This window comes from Pristiophorus japonicus, chromosome 3 (genome assembly GCF_044704955.1).
Source record: "Pristiophorus japonicus isolate sPriJap1 chromosome 3, sPriJap1.hap1, whole genome shotgun sequence".
NCBI lineage: Eukaryota > Metazoa > Chordata > Chondrichthyes > Pristiophoridae > Pristiophorus > Pristiophorus japonicus.
The window spans coordinates 7600765-7626732 of NC_091979.1; the positions used below are offsets into that span (position 1 = coordinate 7600765).

Genomic DNA, 25968 nt, shown 5'->3' on the forward strand with positions numbered 1-25968 from the left:
ATCATGTCAGTAAGTCTAATGTAATCAGCTAAATTCGATGCCCATTGTTTTGCTAATGTCCGGCCGATTCATTAGTAGCCTGCACCTGGCCTATTGTAACACAATTGGGGTGACTAGCTTCTTTCCTGCAGAAAATCGACAGTACATAATGGCCTATACTTCCACAGTTCGTGCACCAGTTGGGTTTTTGTGGCGATCCGATAGCTTCATGCTTGCTCACAAATCACCAGATTTAATACATTCAGTGTCCCAACTTCCCGTGGTGCGGTTTGAACACCCATCATCAGAGGCGGTCCCTCGAAACGAGGATGACTTGCTTTCACACCAAAAAGGGATGAGTTCACAGGTGTTTCAATGAAGGACCTAATATTCCAGGCCCCGAACTGCATGTTGAAGGGTGGAAGATGCCTGTGCGTGGATTTTTTTTAACGTGCGGTGGCCGTTGCACACCAGCCACCACACGGATTGCGAGTCATAAAAAATAGGAGCAGGAGTAGGTGATTTAGCCCCTCGAGCCTGCTCCGCCATTCAGCAAGATCAGAGGTGATCTGATCATGGACTCAGATCCACTTCCCTGCCCGCTCCCCATAACCCTTTACTCCCTTATTGCTCAAAAATCTGTCTATCTCTGTCTTAAATATATTCAATGACCCAGCCTCCACAGCTCTCTGGGGCAGAGAATTCCACAGATTTACAACCCTCCGAGAGAAGAAATTCCTCCTCATCTCAGTTTTAAATGGGCGGCCCCTTATTCTGAGACTATGTCCCCTGATTTTAGTTTCCCCAATGAATGGAAATATCCTCTCTACATCCACCTTATCGAGGCCCCTCAATATCTTTAAGTTTCAATAAGATTACCTCTCATTCTTCCGAACTCCAATGTGTATAGGCCCAACCTACTCAATCTATCTTCATGTCAACCCCCTCATCTCTGGAATCAACCGAGTGAACCTTCTCGAAACAGCCTCCAATGCAAGTATATCCTTCCTTAAATATGGAGACCAAAACTGTACGCAGTACTCCAGGTGTGGCCTCACCAATACCCTGTACAGTTGTAGCAGGACTTCTCTGCTTTTATACTCCATCCCCCTTGCAATAAAGGCCAACATTCCATTTGTCTTCCTGATCACTTGCTGTACCTGCATACTACCAGAACCACTAGGCTACCATGTCCTTCTGACCTTGTGCCCATTGCATATTGTACATGTACAGGAGCTCACAGAGGGACCCCTGTCAGCAATTATTAGATCCTCGGACCAATATTTGTTTCCAACAAAGACTTGCATTGATATAGCACCCTATAACATAGTAAAACATCCCAAGCAGTGTTCCCGCTAAACCGGGCGGTCATGCAGCGGTCTGGTGGTCCTGCGCAGACCGTTCACCAGCTTTTACGTGTAAGAAACTGCAAGCGCGCAAAATGTTTAATCCGCCGCACAGCCAGTTAAAGGGACAGCGCGCAAAAAAATAATGGGAGAGAACTTTGGTCCCAAGACGCTTCACAGGAGCGTTCATCAAACACGATTTGACACAAAGCCACGTGAGATATTAGGGGCAGGTGACAGGGTGCTTTTAAAGAGCGGCTTTTCCTAATCTGCAGCCATTTAGATGAAGGAATTGAGTGTAATATCTCCAAGTTTGCAGATGACACTAAGCTGGGTGGCGGTGTGAGCTGTGAGGGGGATGCTAAGAGGCTGCAGGGTGACTTGGACAGGTTAGGTGAGTGGGCAAATGCATGGCAGATGCAGTATAATGTGGATAAATGTGAGGTTATCCACTTTGGTGGCAAAAACGTAAAGGCAGAATATTAGACACAATATTCCAGGTGAGGCCTTACCAAGGCCCTGTATACGTCAGTACATTACCCCCAATACCATGTGCTTTAATTTTGAACACTAATCTCTTGTGTGGGACCTTGTCAAAAGCTTTTTGAAAGTCCAAATACACCACATCCACTGGTTCTTCCTTGTTCACTCTACTAGTTACATCCTCAAAAAATTCTAGAAGATTTGTCAAGCATGATTTCCCTTTCATAAATCCATGCTAACTTGGACCGATCCTGTCACTGCTTTCCAAATGCGCTGCTATTTCATCTTTAATAATTGATTCCATCATTTTCCCCACTACTGATGTCAGGCTAACAGGTCTATAATTCTCTGTTTTCTCTCTCCCTCCTGTAAGTGATGTTACATTAGCTACCCTCCAGCCCATAGGGACTGATCTAGAGTCGATAGACAGTGATCACTAATGCATCCACTATTTCTAGGGCCACTTCCTTAAGTACTCTGGGATGCAGACTATCAGGCCCTAGGGATTTATCTGCCTGCCTTCAATCCCATCAATTTCCCTAACACAATTTCCTAACTAGAAAGGATTTTCTTCAGTTCCTCCTTCTCACTAGACCCTCGGTCCCCTAGTATTTCTGGAAGGTTATTTGTGTCTTCCTTAGTGAAGACAGAACCAAAGTATTTGTTCAATTGGTCTGTCATTTCTTTGTTCCCCATTATAAATTCACCTGATTCTGACTGCAAGGGACCTACATTTGTCTTCACTAATCTTTTTATCTTCACATATCGAGAGAAGCTTTTGCAGTCAGTTTTTATGTTCCCAGCAAGCTTCCTCTCATACTTTATTTTCCCACTCCTAATGAAACCCTTTGTCCTCCTCTGCTGAATTCTAAATTTCTTCCAGCTCTCAGGTTTGCTGCTATTTCTGGCCAATTTATATGCCTCTTTCTTGGATTTAACACTATCCTTAATTTCCCTTGTTAGCCACGGTTGAGCCACCTTCCCCATTTTATTTTTACTCCAGACAGGGATGTATACTTGTTGAAGTTCATCCATGTGATCTTTAAATGTTTGCCATTGCCTATCCACCGTCAACCCTTTAAGTATCATTCGCCAGTCTATTCTAGCCAATTCACGTCTCATACCATCGAAGTTACCTTTCCTTAAGTTCAGGACCCTAGTCTCTGACTTAACTGTGTCACTCTCCATCTTAATACAGAATTCTACCATATTATGATCGCTCTTCCTGAATGGGCCTCGCACAAGAAGATTGCTAATTAGTCCTTTCTCATTACACAACACCCAGTCTAGGCTGGCCAGCTCTCTAGTTGGTTCCTCGACATATTGGTCTAGAAAACCATCCCTAATACACTCCAGGAAATCCTCCTCCACCGTATTGCTACCCTAGTTTGGTTAGCCCAATCTATATGTAGATTAAAGTCGCCCACGATAACTGCTGTACCTTTATTGCACGCATCCCTAATTTCTTGTTTGATGCTGTCCCCAACCTCACTACTACTGTTTGGTGGTCTGTACACAACTCCCACTAGCGTTTTCTGCCCTTTGGTGTTCTGCAGCTCCACCCATATAGATTCCACATCACCCAAGCTAATGTCCTTCCTTACAATTGCGTTAATTTCCTCTTTAACCAGCAACGCTATCCCACCTCCTTTTCCTTTCTGTCTATCCTTCCTAAATGCTGAATACCCCTGGATGTTGAGTTCCCAGCCTTGGTCACCCTGGAGCCATGTCTCCGTGATGCCAATTACATCATATCCGTTAACTGCTATCTGCGCAGTTAATTCGTCCACCTTATTACGAATACTCCTTGCATTGAGGCACAGTGCCTTCAGGCTTGTCTTTTTAACACACTTTGCCCCTTTAGAATGTTGCTGAAATGTGGCCTTTTTTGATTTTTGCCTTGTGTTTCTCTGCCCTCCACTTTTACTTTTCTTCTTTCTATCTTTTGCTTCTGTCCCCATTCTGCTTCCCTCTGTCTCCCTGCATAGGTTCCCATCCCCCTGCCATATTAGTTTAACTCCTCCACAACAGCACTAGCAAACACTCCCCCTAGGACTTTGGTTCCGGTCCTGCCCAGTTGCAGACTGTCCGGCTTGTACTGGTCCCACCTCCCCCAGAACCGGTTCCAATGTCCCAGGAATTTGAATTCCTCCCTTCTGAACTTCTCCTCAAGCCATGTATTCATCCCAAAAAGTTAGTTTGCAGGTGCAGCAGGTAATCAGGAAGGCGAATGGAATGTTGGCCTTCATTGCGAGAGGGATGGAGCTCAAAAGCAGGGAGGTCCTTCTGCAACTGTATAGGGTATTGGTGAGGCTGCACCTAGAGTACTGCGTGCAGTTTTGGTCACCTTACTTAAGGAAGGATATACTAGCCTTGGAGGGGGTACAGAGATGATTCACTAGGCTGATTCCGGAGATGAGGAGGCTACCTTATGATGATAGATTAAATAGACTGGGTCTTTACTCGTTGGAGTTCAGAAGGATGAGGGATGATCTTTTAAAACATTTAAAATAATGAAAGGGATAGACAAGATAGAGGCAGAGAGGTTGCTTCCACTGGTCGGGGAGACTAGAACTAGGGGGCATAGCCTCAAAATACGGGGGAGTCAATTTAAAACCGAGTTGAGAAGGAATTTCTTCTCCCAGAGGGTTGTGAATCTGTGGAATTCTCTGCCCAAGGAAGCAGTTAAGGCTAGCTCATTGAATGTATTCAAATCACAGATAGATAGATTTTTAACCAATAAGGGAATTAAGGGTTATGGGGAGCAGGCGGGTAAGTGGAGCTGAGTCCACGGCCAGATCAGCCATGATCTTGTTGAATGGCGGAGCAGGCTCGAGGGGCTAGATGGCCTACTCCTGTTCCTAATTCTTATGTTCTTATGTTAACTATCATGCAATTCCTACTCTGACTAGCACGTGGCACTGGTAACAATCGTGAGATTACTACATTTGAGGTCCTGCTTTTTAATTTGACTCCTAGCTCCCTAAATTCAGCTTGTAGGACCTCATCCCGTTTTTTACCTATGTCGTTGGTACCAATGTGCACCACGACAACTGGCTGTTCACCCTCCCTTTTCAGAATGTCCTGCACCCGCTCCGAGACATGCTTGACCCTTGTACCAGGGAGGCAACATACTATCCTGGAGTCTCGATTGCGGCCGCAGAAACGTCTATCTATTCCCCTTACAATAGAATCCCCGACCACTATCGCTCTCCCACTCTTTTTCCTGCCCTCCTGTGCAGCAGAGCCAGCTACGGTGCCATGAACTTGGCTGCTGCTGCCCTCTCCTGGTGAGTCATTCCCCCCCCCCCCCCCCCAACAGCACCCAAGGCGATGTATCTGTTTTGGAGGGGAATGACCGCAGGGGACCCCAGAACTTGGGCTTCGGCAGCTGAAGGCACGGCCGACAATGGTGGAGCCCATAGTAATTATCTCATAGTGGGTTCCATGTACAGCAGGCATCATCATCATCATATGCAGTCCCTCGGAATCGAGGAAGATTTGCTTCCACTCTAAAAGTTAGTCCTTATGTGGCTGAACAGTCCAATACGAGAGCCACAGTCCCTGTCACAGGTGGGACAGACAGCCGTTGAGGGAAAGGGAGGGTGGGACTGGTTTGCCGCACGCTCCTTCCGCTGCCTGCGCTTGGTTTCTGCATGCTCTCGGCGACGAGAGTCAAGGTGCTCACCGCCCTCCCGGATGCACTTCCTCCACTTAGGGCGGTCTTTGCCCAGGGACTTCCAGTTGTCGGTGGAGATGTTGCACTTTATCAGGGAGGCTTTGAGGGAGTCCTTGTAATGTTTTCACTCCCCATCTTTGGCTCGTTTGCCGTGAAGGAGTTCCGAGTAGAGCGCTTGCTTTGGGAGTCTTGTGTCTGCATGCGGACAATGTGGCCTGCCCAGCGGAGTTGGTCAAGTGCGGTCAGTGCTTCGATGCTGGTGATGTTGGCCTGGTCGAGGACGCTGACATTGGTACGTCTGTCCTCCCAGGGGATTTGTAGGATCTTGCGGAGACATCATTGGTGGTATTTTTCCAGCGATTTGAGGCACCCAGTAAAGGACGGATGCTTCTCCCACAGAGAGGGTGTTGCTGGAGACCCTCCCTCAGACTAGGATTCCTTCATCTCTTGGGAGAAGAGGAAAATAATGAACACTGACTGCATAATGACTGTGCTTTGAGTGTTAATAGTGTGTTTGTTCCAACAGCTCTGCACGGTTAGTTACGGGAAGGTAAAGTTGGTCCTGAAACACAACAGGTAGGGAAAGTGCTGGATATCGTACTGTTTCTCAGCTTGTTCAGTAGTATGTTGAGTTTTGGAGAAGCACTTGTATTTATAGAGCACCATGATCAGGTTCTCGGGATGTCACAAAGCGCCTCACAGCCAATGAAGTGCAGTCACTGTTGTAATGCAGAAAATACGCGCCAGCCAATTTGCGCACAGCTGGCTCCCACAGACAGCAAGTGAATGCACGAGCAGGTAATCTGTATATTGTGCTTTTGGTCGAAGGATGAATGTTGGCCAAGTCCTCGCTCCACTTCAAGAACTGCGATGGGATCGTCTACTCCTCTCAGAGTGTTAGCAGTGGCTCAGTTGGGAGCATGTTCTCCTCTGAGTCAAAAGTTGAGGAGCTGAAGCTTCAATGCAGGACTTGAGCCCATAATCTAGGCTGACATTCGAGTGCAGTACTGAGGGAGCGGCGCACTGTCGGAGGGGCAGTACTGAGGGAGTGCCACACTGTTGGAGGGGCAGTACTGAGGGAGCGGCGCACTGTCGGAGGGGCAGTACTGAGGGAGTGCCACACTGTTGGAGGGGCAGTACTGAGGGAGCGCCGCACTGTCGGAGGGGCAGTACTGAGGGAGTGCCGCACTGTCGGAGGGGCAATACTGAGGGAGCGCCGCACTGTCGGAGGGGCAGTACTGAGGGAGCGCCGCACTGTCGAGGGGTTGTCTTTTGGCTGACACAATAAACCGATGCCACATCTGTCCCCTGAGGGGGATGTAAAATTTGCCACAGCTCGATTTGAATGCGAGCAGGGGAGTTCTCTCTGGTGTTCTGGCCAACATTTATCCCTCTGTGAACTTCACCAAAATCAGATTATCCGTCATTTACCTCACTGCTGTTTGTGGGAGCTTGCTGTGTGCAAATTAGTGCTGCGTTTCCTACATTGCAATAGTGACTACACTATACTCTGTATCTAACCCCGTGCTGTACCTGCCCTGGGAGTGTTTGATGGGACAGTGTAGAGGGAGCTTTACTCTGTATCTAGCCCGTGCTGTACCTGCCCTGGGAGTGTTTGATGGGACACTGTAGAGGGACTTTTACTCTGTATCTAACCCGTGCTGTACCTGCCCTGGGAGTGTTTGATGGGACAGTGTAGAGGGAGCTTTACTCTGTATCTAACCCCCTGTACCTGCCCTGGGAGTGTTTGATGGGACAGTGTAGAGGGAGCTTTACTCTGTATCTAACCCGTGCTGTACCTGCCCTGGGAGTGTTTGATGGGACAGTGTAGAGGGAGCTTTACTCTGTATCTAACCCCCTGTACCTGCCCTGGGAGTGTTTGATGGGACAGTGTAGAGGGAGCTTTACTCTGTATCTAACCCCCTGTACCTGCCCTGGGAGCGTTTGATGCTGAAAAGTTCTATTTTCCCACCAGTAAAAGTGCAGTTTCTTCCCAGACTCGACCAAATTCCAGTTTGATTCCCGTCAGTATGCAGCTGTGTTTTTGCCTGTACCTTGTTGGGATGTGGGTTTTCGACGTTCCCGATCCGTCCTGTAATGCGCCTGTTCAGGAGGAAGCGACCTGAAGTTACTCTGCATGTTGCTCTGATGCTGTGCCGAGTTATCCTGTTCAAGGCAGGAGGTGGTGTGTGGTTGACTGTGTGAGCTCTAGCCATGATCGCATAGTGTGGTTTGACTGAGACTATCTTCCCCGCAGGTACTTTGTGGAGAGCACACATCCTGACGTGATCCAGAAGGTGCTGCAGGACAAGATCATCAAGCAGTGTCGTCTGCGGACAGCAGAAGGTGACGAGACTGAACTCATCATGGGCACAATCTCAAGTAAATCTGCCATGCTGGTGAGTGAGCGCATGTTGGTATAACTCGGGTGGAGGTGTAAATCTGCAGTGCTGGGGGATAGAGACCGAGCATTCTAGTCTCATAATAGCTTCTTCCGAACACACAACATCTCTGGGAAAGACCACTTGGCCCGACAAGCCCATCTGCCAACTTTTACGCTGCATCCCTGGATCCCTCCTCGGCATGGGGTTAGATACAGAGTAGAGCTCCCTCGACACTGTCCCATCAAACACTCCCAGGGCAGGTACAGGGGGTTAGATACAGAGTAAAGCTCCCTCGACACTGTCCCATCAAACACTCCCAGGGCAGGTACAGCACGGGGTTAGATACAGAGTAAAGCTCCCTCTACACTGTCCCATCAAACACTCTCAGGGCAGGTACAGGGGGTTAGATACAGAGTAAAGCTCCCTCTACACTGTCCCATCAAACACTCCCAGGGCAGGTACAGCACGGGGTTAGATACAGAGTAAAGCTCCCTCTACACTGTCCCATCAAACACTCCCAGGGCAGGTACAGCACGGGGTTAGATACAGAGTAAAGCTCCCTCTACACTTGTCCCATCAAACACTCCCAGGGCAGGTACAGCACGGGGTTAGATACAGAGTAAAGCTCCCTCTACACTGTCCCATCAAACACTCCCAGGGCAGGTACAGCGCGGGGTTAGATACAGGATAAAGCTCCCTCTACATTGTCCCATCAAACACTCCCAGGGCAGGTACAGCACGGGTTCGATACAGAGTAAAGCTCCCTCTACACTGTCCCATCAAATACTCCCAGGGCAGGTACAGCGCGGGTTAGATACAGAGTAAAGCTCCCTCTACAGTGTCCCATCAAACACTCCCACGGCAAGCAAGTACAGGGGGTTAGATACTGAGTAAAGCTCCCTCTACACTGTCTCATAGAAACATAGAAAATAGGTGCAGGAGAGGCCATTCGACCCTGCACCACCATTCAATATGATCATGGCTGATCATTCACCTCAGTACCCCTTTCCCGCTTTCTCTCCATACCCCTTGATCCTTTTAGCCGTAAGGGCCATATCTAACTCCCTCTTGAATATATCCAATGAACTGGCATCAACAACACTCTGCGGCAGGGAATTCCACAGGTTAATAACTCTGAGTGAAGAAATTTCTTCTCATCTCAGTCCTCAATGGCCTACCCCTTATCCTAAGACTGTGTCCCCTGGTTCTGGACTTCCCCAGCATCGGGAACATTCTTCCCGCATCTAACCTGTCCCGTCCCGTCAGAATCTTATACGTTTCTATGAGATCCCCTCTCATTCTTCTAAACTCCAGTGTATAAAGGCCCAGTTGATGCAGTCTCTCCTCATATGTCAGTCCAGCCATCCCTGGAATCAGTCTGGTGAACCTTCGCTGCACTCCCTCAAAAGCAAGAATGTCCTTCCTTAGATTAGGAGACCAAAACTGAACACAATATTCCAGGTGAGGCCTCACCAAGGCCCTGTACAATTGCAGTAAGGCCTCCCTGCTCCTCTACTCAAATCCCCGAGCTATGAAGGCCAACATGCCATTTGCCTTCTTCACCGCCTGCTGTACCTGCATGTCAACTTTCACGGGGTTAGATACAGAGTAAAGCTCCCTCTAAACTGTCCCATCAAACACTCCCAGGGCAGGTACAGCACAGGGTTAGATACAGAGTAAAGCTCCCCCTACACTGTCCCATCAAACACTACCAGGGCAGGTACAACACGGGGTTAGATACAGAGTAAAGCTCCCTCTACACTGTCCCATCAAACACTCCCAGGGCAGGTACAGGGTGTTAGATACAGAGTAAAGCTCCCTCTACACTGTCCCATCAAACACTCCCAGGGCAGGTACAGGGGGTTAGATACAGAGTAAAGCTCCCTCTACACTGTCCCATCAAACACTCCCAGGGCAGGTACAGGGGGTTAGATACAGAGTAAAGCTCCCTCTACACTGTCCCATCAAACACTCCCAGGGAGGTACAGCACGGGTTCGATACAGAGTAAAGCTCCCTCTACACTGTCCCATCAAACACTCCCAGGGCAGGTACAGGGGGTTAGATACAGAGTAAAGCTCCCTCTACACTGTCCCATCAAACACTCCCAGGGCAGGTACAGCACGGGGTTAGATACAGAGTAAAGCTCCCTCTACACTGTCCCATCAAACACTCCCAGGGCAGGTACAGGGGGTTAGATACAGAGTAAAGCTCCCTCTACACTGTCCCATCAAACACTCCCAGGGCAGGTACAGGAGGTTAGATACAGAGTAAAGCTCCCTCTACACTGTCCCATCAAACACTCCCAGGGCAGGTACAGGGTGTTAGATACAGAGTAAAGCTCCCTCTACACTGTCCCATCAAACACTCCCAGGGCAGGTACAGGGTGTTAGATACAGAGTAAAGCTCCCTCTACACTGTCCCATCAAACACTCCCAGGGCAGGTACAGGGGGTTAGATACAGAGTAAAGCTCCCTCTGCACTGTCCCATCAAACACTTCCAGGGCAGGTACAGGGGGTTAGATACAGAGTAAAGCTCCCTCTGCACTGTCCCATCAAACACTCCCAGGGCAGGTACAGCACGGGGTTAGATACAGAGTAAAGCTCCCTCTGCACTGTCCCATCAAACACTCCCAGGGCAGGTACAGAGGGTTAGATACAGAGTAAAGCTCCCTCTACACTGTCCCATCAAACACTCCCAGGGCAGGTACAGGGGGTTAGATACAGAGTAAAGCTCCCTCTGCACTGTCCCATCAAACACTTCCAGGGCAGGTACAGCACAGGGTTAGATACAGAGTAAAGCTCCCTCTGCACTGTCCCATCAAACACTCCCAGGGCAGGTACAGCACGGGGTTAGATACAGAGTAAAGCTCCCTCTACACTGTCCCATCAAACACTCCCAGGGCAGGTACAGCACGGGGTTAGATACAGAGTAAAGCTCCCTCTACACTGTCCCATCAAACACTCCCAGGGCAGGTACAGGGGGTTAGATACAGAGTAAAGCTCCCTCTACACTGTCCCATCAAACACTCCCAGGGCAGGTACAGGGGGTTAGATACAGAGTAAAGCTCCCTCTACACTGTCCCATCAAACACTCCCAGGGCAGGTACAGCACGGGGTTAGATACAGAGTAAAGCTCCCTCTACACTGTCCCATCAAACACTCCCAGGGCAGGTACAGGGGGTTAGATACAGAGTAAAGCTCCCTCTACACTGTCCCATCTAACACTCCCAGGGCAGGTACAGGAGGTTAGATACAGAGTAAAGCTCCCTCTACACTGTCCCATCAAACACTCCCAGGGCAGGTACTGGGTGTTAGATACAGAGTAAAGCTCCCTCTACACTGTCCCATCAAACACTCCCAGGGCAGGTACAGGGTGTTAGATACAGAGTAAAGCTCCCTCTACACTGTCCCATCAAACACTCCCAGGGCAGGTACAGGGTGTTAGATACAGAGTAAAGCTCCCTCTACACTGTCCCATCAAACACTCCCAGGGCAGGTACAGGGGGTTAGATACAGAGTAAAGCTCCCTCTGCACTGTCCCATCAAACACTCCCAGGGCAGGTACAGTACGGGGTTAGATACAGAGTAAAGCTCCCTCTACACTGTCCCATCAAACACTCCCAGGGCAGGTACAGCATGGGGTTAGATACAGAGTAAAGCTCCCTCTGCACTGTCCCATCAAACACTCCCAGGGCAGGTACAGAGGGTTAGATACAGAGTAAAGCTCCCTCTACACTGTCCCATCAAACACTCCCAGGACAGGTACAGCACGGGGTTAGATACAGAGTAAAGCTCCCTCTGCACTGTCCCATCAAACACTCCCAGAGCAGGTACAGGGGGTTAGATACAGAGTAAAGCTCCCTCTACACTGTCCCATCAAACACTCCCAGGGCAGGTACAGCACGGGTTAGATACAGAGTAAAGCTCCCTCTGCACTGTCCTATCAAAGTCCCTCGGTCTGTGTTCAGGTGCTCGCTGTTGCAGCGGTGTGGCATTTTCCAGGTTCTGCCTTTAGCCGTGCTGGGGCTCGCCGAGTGAGATAGCAAGCTGGTGTTGAATTAGGGAATGTTGATTATCCACAACTCGGCGTGTTCGGGATTGGAGTGCAAGCTTTTGCTATCGCTGCGGCTGGTGCAGAGAGGTAGAGTTTCGGGATTCCATCCCAGCGGAATCACGATCGGCGTTGTTGTCCACAGATGCCCAAACCCGTGCAGAATAATGGAGCCGCCTCAACGTCTCGGGGTGTGGAGCCCACCCCCAGTAAAGCCGAGGTCCCCGCTGACCTCTTCGATTTCTACGAGCAGATGGACAAGGATGAGGAAGAGGAGGAGGAGCTGCAGACCGTGTCCTTTGAAGTCAAGCAGGTGATCATTTGTAACTTGGTTCAGCTAACAAATGCAATAGGGGCTTATAGGAGAACCTCTTCACCCAGTGAGCGGTGAGAATGTGGAACTCGCTGCCACAGGGAGTGGTTGAGGCGAATAGTGTAGATGCATAAGAACATAAGAAATAGGAGCAGGAGTCGGCCACACGGCCACTCGAGCCTGCTCCGCCATTTAATATGATCATGGCTGATCCGATCATGGACTCAGCTCCACTTCCCCGCCCGCTCCCCAGAACCCCTTATTCTCTTATCGGTTAAGAAACTGTCTATCTCTGTCTTAAATTTATTCAATGTCCCAGCTTCCACAGCTCTCTGAGGCAGCAAGTTCCACAGATTTACAACCCTCTAAGAGAAGAAATTCCTCCTCCTCTCAGTTTTAAATGTTGTCTTATGTTGTTATGAACCGTTCCTTCCGGCAGGAGATGATTGAGGAATTGCAGAAACGTTGCATTCAGATGGAGTACCCGTTGCTGGCGGAGTACGACTTCAGGAACGACACCATCAACCCCGATGTCAACATCGATCTGAAGCCCACGGCTGTGCTGCGACCTTATCAGGAGAAGAGCCTGAGGAAGATGTTTGGGAACGGCCGGGCCAGGTCGGGAGTCATCGTCCTCCCCTGCGGTACGTGTGTCGGGAGCTGTGTTTCGCAGTTCCAGGTTCTCCATCTTCTGTCTCGCTGGCTGTACCAGATCACAGCTGCTCGTTTCAACCAGGAGCCCTGCTCTAGAATCAGGAGATGGGTCCATTGCTTTCATCCTCCCACTGTAACAACCCCATGACCTCCCCATTGTAGCTTACAACCAGCAGTCTCATCGCCGAGAGCATGCAGACATCAAGCGCAGGCAGCGGAAAGAGCATGCGGCAAACCAGTCCCACCCACCCCTTCCCTCAACGACAACCTGTGTCACTTGTGACAGGGGTTGTGGTTCTCATATTGGACTGTACAGCCACCTAAGGACTCATGTTACAGCAGGCAGTTAAGAAAGTAAATGGCATGTTGGCCTTCATAGCGAGAGGATTTGAGTATCGGAACAGGGAGGTCTTTCTGCAGTTGTACAGGGCCTTGGTGAACATAAGAACTTAACATAAGAACTAGGAGCAGGAGTCGGCCATTTGGCCCCTCGAGCCTGCTCCGCCATTCAATAAGATCATGGCTGATCTGATCTTGGCCTCAACTCCACTTCCCCGCCCGCTCTCCATAAACCTTCACAACTTTATCATTCAAAAATCTGTCTATTTCCACCTTAAATATATTCAAAGACCCAGCCTCCACAGCTCTCTGGGGCAGAGAATTCCAAAGATTCACAACCCTCTGAGAAGAAATTCCTCCTCATTTCCGTTTTAAATGGATGGTCCCTTATTCTGAAACTATGTCTTTCAAAACATATATTAAAACCAGCTGAACTCTGTGGAAAAACCACACCTTGAGTATTGTGTGCAGTTTTGGTCTCCTAATCTGAGGAAATTGAGGGAATGTAGCGAAGGTTCACCAGACTGATTCCCGGGATGGCAGGACTGACATATGAAGAAAGACTGGATCGACTGGGCTTATATTCACTGGAATTTAGAAGAATGAGAGGGGATCTCATCGATGCATATAAAATTCTGACGGGTTTAGACAGGTTAGATGCAGGAAGAATGTTCCCAATCTTGGGGAAGTCCAGAACCAGGGGACACAGTCTAAGGATAAGGGGTAAGCCATTTAGGACCGAGATGAGTAACTTTTTCACCCAGAGAATTGTGAACCTGTGGAATTCTCTACCACAGAAAGTTGTTGAGTCCATTTCGTTGGATATATGCAAAAGGGAGTTAGATGTGGCCCTTACGGCTAAAGGGATCAAGGGGTATGGAGAGAAAGCAGGAAAGGGGTACTGAGGTGAATGATCAGCCATGATCTTATTGAATGGTGGTGCAGGCTCAAAGGGCTGAATGGCCTACTCCTGCACCTATTTTCTATGTTAAGAGTGGAAGCAAGTCTTCCACGATTCCGAGGGACTGTCTACGATGATGATAACCAGCAGGCAGGGCCTCATCCGAAAGACGGCGACTCCAACAGTGCGGCGCATCACTAAAAGTAGATTGGCCCAGAAACCCTTTTTTCTTCTTCCCGCGGGCGTTCGACTAAAAATAGGAGAGAAGATGCGCGCCTACCTTTTGGTCGAACGCCCGCCAGAGATCCCGGACTCGAGGCCTCCTCCTCTTGCTCACCGGACCACGTTCACGTCAGGACGTCCGCAGGAGTCACGTGGGCCTGGACACCCAATCACGGTAAAGTATTTTTTCATTCATAGTAATAGGAGTTTCGCAAGTCAGAAACTCCTGTTACAATGAATGAGAATCACCCCCAAACACTACATAAACCATTAAAGAAAAAACCCTTACATAAATACACTATACAAATTAAAGTTGATAGAAATGTTTTTTAAAGAAAAATAAATGGCCGATTTAAAAAAAAAAAAAGTTTTAATTATGCTTTAAAATAAAATAACCTGAGTGGGCAGGGTTTTAACATAAATATGTTTGTTAAAATTTTATTTTAATCATTTTATTGATATGATTTTAAACTCTTAGGCCTGTAACAGTAGGCTATATGCCTGCTTTTATCAGGCGCAAGAGTTTTGAGGACATTTGCTGGGCAAGATATGGTTAAGTCCCGCAATCTTGCCCTGCAAGTGTCCTCGTTCCCGATGTGCGCGAGATCTGTCAAGCCAGAAACTTGACGGATCGGAAAAGCCGGTTTTCCTCGCATGCGCAATGCACGCTGAAAACCAGCTTTTCCGATGCCTTCCCAGGTCCGTAGAAACTTCATATGGACCAGGAGAGGCTGGGATTTCCACGCCATTATCCGGTCTATCACACTGCTGTGTGCAGATTGGCTGTGTTTTACCTGCACTAGCTTGATAAGCATATGAGGGAGAAAGATTATGCCAATAGAGATGAGGGAAGATGGGAGGAGGCTCGAATGGAGCATAAACGTCGGCATGAACTGGTTGGGCCGAATGGCCTGTTTCTGTGCCGTTTGTTACCTCTAGACTTGATTATTCCAATGCACTCATGGCCGGCCTCCCACATTCTACCCTACGTAAACGAGAGGTGATCCAAATCTTGGCTGCCCATGTCCGAACTCGCACCAAGTCCCACTCACCCATCACTCCCTGTGCTCGCTGCCCCGTGTCCTAACTCGCACCAAGTCCCGCTCACCCATCACCCCCTGTGCTCGCTGCCCCATGCCCTAACTCGCACCGAGTCCCGCTCACCTATCATCCCCTGTGCTCGCTGCCCCGTGTCCAAACTCGCACCGAGTCCCGCTCACCCATCACCCCCTGTGCTCACTGGACCAACATTGGTTCCCGGTTAAGCAAAGCCTCGATTTCAAAATTCTCAGACTTATTTTCAAATCCCTCCACGGCCTCGCCCCTCCCTTTCTCTGTAATCCACTCACAGGCATCTTCCACCCCTCAATTGGAGTTCAGGACTGGAACATTGGGTCCTTCATTGAAACATCTCTGAACTCTTGTGGAAGCAAGTCATCCTCGTTCGAGGGACCGCCTATGATAATGATGATGAATCTCCTCCAGCCCCACAACCCCCTGAGATGTCTGCGCTTCTCTAATTCTGCTCTTTTGAGCATCCCTGATTATAATCGCTCAACCATCGGTGGCCGTGCCTTATGTTGCCTGGGCCCCAAGCTCTGGAACTTATAAGAACATAAGAATTAGGAACAGTAGGCCATCTAGCCCCTCGAGCCTGCTCTGCCATTCAAAAAGACCATGGCTAATCTGGCCGTGGACTCAGCTCCACTTACCCGCCCTCTCCCCGTAACCCTTAATTTCCTTATTGGTTAAAAAATCTATCTATCTGTGATTTGAATACATTCAATGAGCTAGCCTCAACTGCTTCCTTGGGCAGAGAATTCCACAGATTCACAGCCCTCTGGGAGAAGAAATTCCTTCTCAACTCGGTTTTAAATTGTCTCCCCCGTATTTTGAGGCTGTGCCCCCTAGTTCTAGTCTCCCTGACCAGTGGAAACAACCTCCCTGCCTCTATCTTGTCTATCCCTTTCATTATTTTAAATGTTTCTATAAGATCACCCCTCATCCTTCTGAACTCCCAACGAGTAAAGACCCAGTCTACTCAATCTATCATCATAAGGTAACCCCCTCATCTCCAGAATCAGCCTAGTGAATCGTCTCTGTACCCCTTCCAAAGCTAGTATATCCTTCCTTAAGTAAGGTGACCAAAACTGTACGCAGTACTCCAGGTGCAGCCTCACCCATACCCTGTACAGTTGCAGCAGGACCTCCCTGCTTTTGTACTCCATCCCTCTTGCAATGAAGGCCAACATTCCATTCGCCTTCCTGATTACCTGCTGCACCTGCAAACTAACTTTTTGGGATGCATGCACAAGGATCCCCAGGTCCCTCTGCACCGCAGCATGTTGTAATTTCTCCCCATTCAAATAATAATCGCTTTTACTGTTTTTTTTTTCCAAGGTGGATGACCTCACATTTTCTGACATTGTATTCCATCTGCCAAACCTTAGCCCATTCGCTTAATCTATCCAAATCTCTTTTCAGCCTTTCTGTGTCCTCTACACAACCCGCTTTCCCACTAATCTTTGTGTCATCTGCAAATTTTGTTACACTACACTCTGTCCCCTCTTCCAGGTCATCGATGTATATTGTAAACAGTTGTGGTCCCAGCACCGATTCCTGTGGCACACCACTAACCACCGATTTCCAACCCGAAAAGGACCCATTTATCCCGACTCTCTGCTTTCTGTTGGCCAGCCAATTCTCTATCCATGCTAATACATTTCCTCTGACTCCGCGTATCTTTATCTTCTGCAATAACCTTTTGTGTGGCACTTTATCGAATGCCTTTTGGAAATCTAAATACACCACATCCATCGGTACACCTCTATCCACCATGCTCGTTATATCCTCAAAGAATTCCAGTAAATTAGTTAAACATGATTTCCCCTTCATGAATCCATGTTGCGTCTGCTTGATTGCACTATTCCTATCTAGATGTCCCGCTATTTCTTCCTTAATAATAGCTTCAAGCATTTTCCCCACTACAGATGTTAAACTAACCGGCCTATAGTTACCTGCCTTTTGTCTGCCCCCTTTTTTAAACAGAGGCATTATATTAGCTGCTTTCCAATCCGCTGGTACCTCCCCAGAGTCCAGAGAATTTTGGTAGGTTATAACGAATGCATCTGCTATAACTTCCGCCATCTCTTTTAATACCCTGGGATGCATTTCATCCGGACCAGGGGACTTGTCTACCTTGAGTCCCATTAGCCTATCCAGCACTACCCCTCTAGTGATAGTGATTATCTCAAGGTCCTCCCTTCCCACATTCCTGTGACCAGCAATTTTTGGCATGGTTTTTGTGTCTTCCACTGTGAAGACCGAAGCAAAATAATTATTTAAGGTCTCGGCTATTTCCACATTTCCCATTATTAAATCCCCCTTCTCATCTTCTAAGGGACCAACATTTACTTTAGCCACTCTTTTCCATTTTATATATCGGTAAAAGCTTTTACTATCTGTTTTTATGTTTTGTGCAAGTTTACTTTCGTAATCTATCTTTCCTTTCTTTATTGCTATCTTAGTCATTTTTTGCTGTCGTTTAAAATTTTCCCAATCTTCTAGTTTCCCACTAACCTTGGCCACCTTATACGCATTGGTTTTTAATTTGATACTCTCCTTTATTTCCTTGGTTATCCACGGCTGGTTATCCTTCTCTTACCGCCCTTTTTCACTGGAATATATTTTTGTTGAGCACTATGAAAGAGCTCCTTTAAAAGTCCTCCACTGTTCCTCAATTGTGCCACTGTTTAGTCTGTGTTTCCAGTCTACTTTAGCCAACTCTGCCCTCATCCCACTGTAGTCCTCTTTGTTTAAGCATAGTACGCTCGTTTGAGACACTACTTCCTCACCCTCAATCTGTATTACAAATTCAACCATACTGTGATCACTCATTCCGAGAGGTTCTTTTACTAGGCGATTGTTTATTATTCCTGTCTCATTCCACAGGACCAGATCTAAGGTAGCTTGCTCCCTTGTAGGTTCTGTAACGTACTGTTCTAAGAAATAATCCCGTATGCATTCTATGAATTCCTCCTCCAGGCTACCCCGTGCGATTTGATTTGACCAATCGATATGTAGGTTAAAATCCCCCATGATTACTGCCGTTCCTTTTTCACAAGCCTCCATTATTCCCTTGATTATTGTCCGCCCCACCGTGAAGTTATTATTTGGGGACCTATAAACTACGCCCAGTGACTTTTTCCCCTTACTATCTCTAATCTCCACCCACATTGATTCAACATTTTGTTCATTAGAGCCAATATCATCTCTCACAACTGCCCTGATATCATCCTTTATTAACAGAGCTACCCCACCTCCTTTCCCTTCTTGTCTATCTTTCCGAATTGTCATACCCCTGTATGTTTAATTCCCAGTCTTGGCCACTCTGCAACCATGTTTCTGTAATGGCCACCAAATCATACCCATTTGTAATGATTTGTGCCGTCAACTCATTTACTTTATTTCGAATGCTGCGTGCGTTTAGGTTGTGTTTTAATCCTAGTTTTTAAACCATGATTTTTAGTTTTGACCCTCCTGCAGCCCCTTTATATTCATACATATTGTCCCTTCCTATCACCTTGTGGTTTACACTTACCCCAGTGCTACTCTGCTCTGTTGCCTCCTGCCTTTTGCATTCTTTCTTGGGGTCCTGTTCATCTGAGCTCTCACCCACTCTAACTAGCTCAGAGCCCTCTCCTGGGTTCCGAATACTCCTCGCATTGAGGCACCGAGCTTTCAGGCTTGCCTTTTTATTATACTTTGACCCTTTAGAATTTAGCTGTACAGTGGCCCTTTTTGTTTTTTGCCTTGGGTTTCTCTGCCCTCCACTTTTACTCATCTCCTTTCTGTCTTTTGCTTCTGTCTGCATTTTGTTTCAATCTGTCTCCCTGCATTGGTTCCCATCCCCCTGCCATATTAGTTTAACTCCTCCCCAACAGCACTAGCAAACACTCCCCCTCGGACATTGTTTCCGGTCCTGCCCAGGTGCAGACCGTCCGGTTTGTACTGGTCCCACCTCCCCCAGAACCGGTTCCAATGCCCCAGAAATTTGAATCCCTCCCTGCTGCACCACTGCTCAAGCCACGTATTCTGCGCTATCCTGCAATTCCTACTCCCTAAACCTCTCTACCTCTCTTTCCTCCTTCAATTCGATCCTTAAAACCTACCTCTTTAACCAAGCTTTTGGTCACCTGCCCTAATTTCTACTTATGCGGCTCGGCGACAAATTTTTTTATCCCGTAATACTCCTGTAAAGCGCCTCGGGACATTTCACTGCGTTAAAGGCGCTATATAAATACAAGCTGTAGTTGTTGTTTGCATGGACTGGTTGGGCCTGTTTCTCTGCCATATATCCTATGTAATTCTATGCAACTACCACTTATAATATTTGATTGACTGTGAAGCGCTTTGGGATGTCCTGAGGTGGTGAAAGGCGCTATAGAAATGCAAGTTCTTTATCTGCATATCTTTATTAATGCTTCATTTGGGTTTGAAGGTGTGTTTCCCATTGCCCTCCGCAGGTGCCGGCAAGTCCCTGGTGGGGGTGACAGCGGCCTGCACGGTGCGGAAACGATGTCTGGTCCTCTGTACCTCGGCCGTGTCTGTGGAACAATGGAAGTCACAGTTCAAGATGTGGTCGACCATTGACGACAGCCAGATCTGCCGCTTCACCTCCGACGCCAAGGACAAGCCGATCGGCTGCTCGATTGCCATCAGCACCTACTCCATGCTGGGGCACACGACCAAACGGTCCTGGGAGGCGGAGCGAGTGATGGAGTGGCTGAAGAGCCAGGAATGGGGACTCATGTTGCTCGATGAGGTGCACACCATCCCAGGTAATGGCCGCTGCACAGTGCTGCAGCCCATCACAGCTCAGCCTCGGGCGGGGGAAAGGAACTGTAGGCTGTGAATCAGAATGAGACTCGGGGCAGAGTAACCGAGAGCTGCAGTTTTCAAAGTTCTCTGTGCGGGGAATGCCTCTACCTGAGCACAGGATGTCCCGGGAGTGTTTGATGGGACAGTGTAGAGGGAGCTTTACTCTGTATCTAACCCCCTGTACCTGCCCTGGGAGTGTTTGATGGGACGGTGTAGAGGGAGCTTTACTCAGTATCGAACCCGTGCTGTACCTGCCCTGGGAGTGTTTGATGGGACAGTGTAGAGGGAGTTTTACTCAGTATCTAACCCCGTGCTGTACCTGCCCTGGGAGTGTTTGATGGGACAGTGTAGAGGGAGCTTTACTCTGTATCTAACCCCGTGCTGTACCTGCCCTGGGAGTATTTGATGGGACAGTGTAGAGGGAGCTTTACTCTGTATCTAACCCCATGCTGTACCTGCCCTGGGGGTGTTTGATGGGACAGTGTAGAGGGAGCTTTACTCTGTATCTAATCCCGTGCTGTACCTGCCCTGGGAGTGTTTGATGGGACAGTGTAGAGGGAGCTTTACTCTGTATCTAACCCCGTGCTGTACCTGCCCTGGGAGTGTTTGATGGGACAGTGTAGAGGGAGCTTTACTCTGTATCTAACCCCGTGTTGTTGTGCCTGGGAGAGTTTGATGAGACAGTGTATTACTCTGTATCTAACCCGTGCTGTAATTTGCACAGTGCTCCATTCTGACACTTGGGTGCCTGAGAGTGGGGCTTAATTCGCAGACAGATTATTGAGCAGTGCCTGTATGTTGTGCGATTCTGCACTTGGTTGCTGTAGTAATGGCGATGATACCAGTCCTCTGTTCCTTGCAGCGAAAATGTTCCGGCGTGTTCTGACCATCGTACAGGCCCACTGCAAACTGGGGCTGACTGCAACGCTGGTCCGGGAAGATGACAAAATTGTGGACCTGAATTTCCTCATTGGACCAAAACTCTTCGAGGCCAACTGGATGGAGCTGCAGAACAGCGGTTACATCGCCAAGGTGCAGTGTGCCGAGGTGAGTCTGTCACAGAGCCGGGGAGGGGTGGGTGGGGTGTCTCAGTGTGGTCACACAACAACATAAGAAATAGGAGCAGGAGTCGGCCATTTGGCCCCTTGAGCCTGCTCCGCCATTCAATAAGATCATGGCTGATCTGATCTTGGCCTCAGCTCCACTTCCCCGCCCGCCCCCCATAACCCTTTACTCCCTTATCGCTCAAAAATCTCTCTATCCCCACCTTAAATATATTCAATGACCCAGCCTCCACAGCTCTCTGGGGCAGAGAATTCCACAGATTTACAACCCTCTGAGAGAAGAAATTCCTCTTCATCTCAGTTTTAAATGGGCGGCCCCTTATTCTGAAACTATGCCCTCTAGTTCTAGATTCCCCCACTTCTAAACTCCAATGTGTACATAAGAAATAGGAGCAGGAGTAGGCCATATGGCCCCTCGAGCCTGCTCCACCATTTAATACGATCATGGCTGATCCGATCATGGACTCAGCTCCACTTCCCTGCCCGCTCCCCATAACCTTTTATCCCCTTATCGTTTAAGAAACTGTCTATTTTCTGTCTTAAATTTATTCAATGTCCCAGCTTCCACAGCTCTCTGAGTCAGAGAATTCCACAGATTTACAACCCTCTGAGAGAAGAAATTTCTCCTCATCTCCGTTTCAAATGGGACGACCCCTCATTCTAAAACTATGCCCCCTAGTTCTAGGTTCCCCCACTTCTAAACTCCAGTGAGTATAGGCCTAACCTGCTCAACCTTTCTTCCTAAGTCAAATCCCTTCATCTCAGGAATCAACCTAGTGAACCTTCTCTGAACTGCTTCCAATGCAAGTATATCCCTCCTTAAATAAGGAGACACTCAGTACCCCAGGTGTGGCCTTGCCAACGTCCTGTACAGACAGCGCCATGGTGCAGTGTGCTGAGGTAAGTCTCACATAGAGAGCGCTGGGAATCAGCACGGCTACATCTCGTGAGAAAATATTACTGGCATTCTTCGAACGAGCTGCTTGCTGGACGGACAGACTGTTGGGCCCAACTTTGGCCATGACTTGCATCAATTTTTTTGGAGTAAGTTGTTTTTTCTGACATAAGTTTAAAAAATGCCATTTCCCCCCCAAAATTTACTCCAGAGTAAGTCAGTCAGGTACGATTTTTTTTTTAGGTCAGTTTTTTTTTCAAAAGGGGGTGTACCAGACACTTACGCCAGTTTGGGCCGTTTATGCTACTTTGACCAGCTAAAACTTACTCCAAATCCACTTAGGTCAGCGTATGTGGCCAGCTCTGAAAAACCTTGCGGGCAGTGAAGAAAAAGCAGCGCACATTTGGCAGACATTAGGGCAGGGATAGGGGAGGGAAGGGAACTGGAGAGGACCTCAACAACCAAACATTGCAAGGAAAAACTCAAACAATTAAAATACTAATAAAAATGAAGTAAATCCTACCACGATGTCACCGGGGCGGGGGGAGGGGCGCTACGCAGAGCGACCAGAGAAATGCAAGCTGCTGGCCGCAATGTCACGGTGGGGGGGTGGGGGGCAGGGGGTGGTGGCTAGCCACAGAGACAGAGAGAGAGAGGAGGCCACTCGGCTGGGGATAAGGGCTGCGAGCCTCGGGTCCTGCTCACAGCCCGCAGGACACGCTGGGAGGGCAGGAGCATGCGTGCAGCCCTCACTGCGCATGCGCACAGCTGCCGGCACTGCTTTCGGCGTCGGCCTGTTGCTCCGCCCCCCACTTCAGAATGCACGCCCCGCCGGGACTCCGGGGACTTGGAAGAGCGGCCAGGATGGGGCCCCTTTTTTCTGGCGCAGTTTCCAGCGCGCAAAGTCGGCGTACTTAAGGTAAGTGCACCGAAAAAAGGGGTTGGGCAAAGATGGGCCCGTTGTCTGGACGTTGTTTCAGATGTAACCCAGAACAGGTATGGTCGTGTAATGTTCTGTCACTGGACTAATGATCCAGAGAGTTTGGGTTTATATCCCAACATGGAAGATAGGAAGACTTGGATTTATATAGCGCCTTTCACAACCACCAGACGTCTCAAAGCGCTTTTCAGCCAATGAAGTACTTTTGGAGTGTAGTCACTGTTGTAATATGGGAAACGCGGCAGTCAATTTTCACACAGCAAGCTCCCACAAACAGCAATGTGATAATGACTCAGATAACCTGTTTTTTTTTTGAGATGTTGATTGAGGAATAAATATTGGCCAGGACACCGGGGATAACTCCCCTGCTCTTCTTCGAAATAGGATCTTTTACGTCCACCTGAGAGAGCAGACAGGGCCGCGGTTTAACGTCTCATCCGAAAGACGGAACCTCCCGCAGTGCGGCGCTCCCTCAGCACTGCACTGGGAGTATCAGCCTCGATTTTTGTGCTCAAGTCCCTGGAGTGGGACTTGAACCCACAACCTTCTGACTCGGAGGCGGGAGTGCTGCCCACTGAGCCACGGCTGGCACTGACAGAGTTAGCAACTGATGTCACCGAATAGCTGTACACCAGAGGCATTATTTATTCTCATTCATTCTGGGGATGTGGGTGTTGCTGGCAAGGTCGGCATTTATTGCCCATCTGTGGCTGTCCTTGAGAAGATAGTGGTGAGCCGCTACCACCTTCTTGAACCACTGCAGAGGGCGGTTTGATATAACCACAAGTGGCTTGGGAAGCCACATCAGAGGGCATTGAAAAGGCATCCAGGCTGGTATGGGACTGGAGTCACATATAGGCCCAGACCGGGTAAGGGCGGCAGGTTTCCTTCCCTCTGGTGATGCGCAGCCTCCTGATGTTTGTATTCTTGGCCCGTACACGAGTGATTCTTTGGCCGGCGTGGCACCTCGTGCATGGACTTCGGCCCAGTCAAAGTCAAGGGCGTCAGGATATGGGATGGGGGCGTGGGGAGAACAAGTACAGGGAGTAAGGAGAAAATAAATGTGAGTGTAACGTTTCCAAGCATAGTCCGAGAGGCCATCGAGTCAATGAGACATTGAAACTGTTCTGGGGGTTCGTCATCATCACAGGCAGTCCCTCGGAATCGAGGAAGACTTGCTTCCACTCCAAAAGTGAGTTCTCAGGTGACTGTCCAGTCCAATGCGGGATTTACAGTCTCTGTCACAGGTGGGACAGATAGTCATTGAAGGAAAGGGTGGGTGGGGAGTCTGGTTTGCCGCACGCTCCTTCCGCTGCCTGCGCTTGGTTTCTGCATGCTCTCGGCGATGAGACTCGAGGTGCTTAGCGCCCTCCTGGATGCACTTCCTCCACTTAGGGCGGTCTTTGGCCAGGAACTCCCAGGTGACAGTGGGGATGTTGCACTTTATCAGGGAGGCTTTGAGGGTGTCCTTGAAACGTTTCCTCTGCCCATCTGGGGCTTGCTTGTAGTGTAGGAGTTCCAAGTAGAGCGCTTGCTTTGGGAGTCTCGTGACTGGCATGCAGACAATGTGGCCCGCCCAGCGGAGCTGGTCGAGTGTGGTCAGTGCTTCGATGCTGGGGATGTTGGCCTGAGCGAGGACACTGACGTTGGTGCGTCTGTCCTCCCAGGGGATTGGCAGGATCTTGCGGAGACATCGTTGGTGGTGCTTCTCCAGTGTTTGAGGTGTCTGCTGAATATTGTCCACGTCTCTGAGCCATACAAGAGGGCAGGTATCACTACAGATCTGTAGACCATACACCAACCCTTGTACATGGCCGCCTTTGACGATCTTCTCGATCTTCCTGGCTGCCATGCTCCACTTCACTATCAACAAGTTCCCCGCTGGAGTGGAACTAAACTATAGAACCGATGGGAACCTGTTCAACCTGCGTCGCCTCCAGGCCAGATCCAAGGTCGTCCCATCCTCTGTCATCGTCTGCGCACACTCTTGAGGCCGAACTCCAAGTCATCGTCAACACCTTCACTGTGGCGTACGAAAGCATAGGCCTTGCGCTGGGGGTTCATGACTCAGAGATTTCACAGCACTAGTGAAAGAACAGGGAGTTCTCCCAGTGTCCTGGGCCAACATTCCCCCATAATCAGCACCATCAAAAACACATCAACATCTCTTTCTGTTTGTCGGGCTTCTCTGTATGCAAATTGGCGGCCACATTTGCCTGCATCAGTGCCTACCCTTCAACTCGTTGGCTGTGAAGCACATTGGTCACCCTGAGGATATGATGAGGTTGTCAGCCGTGGCTCAGTGGGCAGCACTCTTGCCTCTGAGTCAGAAGGTTGTGGGTTCAAGTCCCACTGCAGAGACTTGAGCACAAAATCTAGGCTGACACTCCCAGTGCAGTGCTGAGGGAGTGCTGCAGTGCTGGAGGTGCTGTCTTTTGGATGAGGCATTAAACCGAGGCCCCATCTGCCCCCTCAGATGGACGCAAAAGATCCTACGGCACTATTTGAAAGAAGAGCAGGGGAGTTATCACTGGTGTCCTGGTCAGTATGGATCAGAGGCATGGACGATGTACAGAAGACACATCAAGTCGCTGGAGATATATCACCAACGATATCTCCGCAAGATCCTGCAAATCCCCTGGGAGGACAGGTGCACCAACATCAGTGTCCTCGCCCAGGCCAATATCCCCAGCATTGAAGCACTGACCACACTCGATCAGCTTCGCTGGGCAGGCCACAAAGTTCGCATGCCAGACACGAGACTCCCTAAGCAATCGCTCTATGCGGAGCTCCTTCACGGCAAACGAGCCAAAGGTGGGCAGCGGAAATGTTACAAG

The 25968-nt window shown here is 49.0% G+C and overlaps 1 protein-coding gene across 2 annotated transcripts in view; it reads left to right on the forward strand.

Moving 5' to 3' along the window:
* Window positions 1-25968, forward strand: part of ercc3 (excision repair cross-complementation group 3) — a 69055-nt gene that overhangs the window by 27771 nt on the left and 15316 nt on the right. For both annotated transcript variants that reach the window (XM_070875162.1, XM_070875163.1), the window contains 6 exons: window positions 6014-6063; window positions 7745-7886; window positions 12069-12236; window positions 12676-12880; window positions 19878-20192; window positions 21095-21279. In XM_070875162.1, the coding sequence (XP_070731263.1) occupies window positions 6014-6063; window positions 7745-7886; window positions 12069-12236; window positions 12676-12880; window positions 19878-20192; window positions 21095-21279 (1065 nt within the window). The remainder of the gene's footprint in view (window positions 1-6013; window positions 6064-7744; window positions 7887-12068; window positions 12237-12675; window positions 12881-19877; window positions 20193-21094; window positions 21280-25968) is intronic.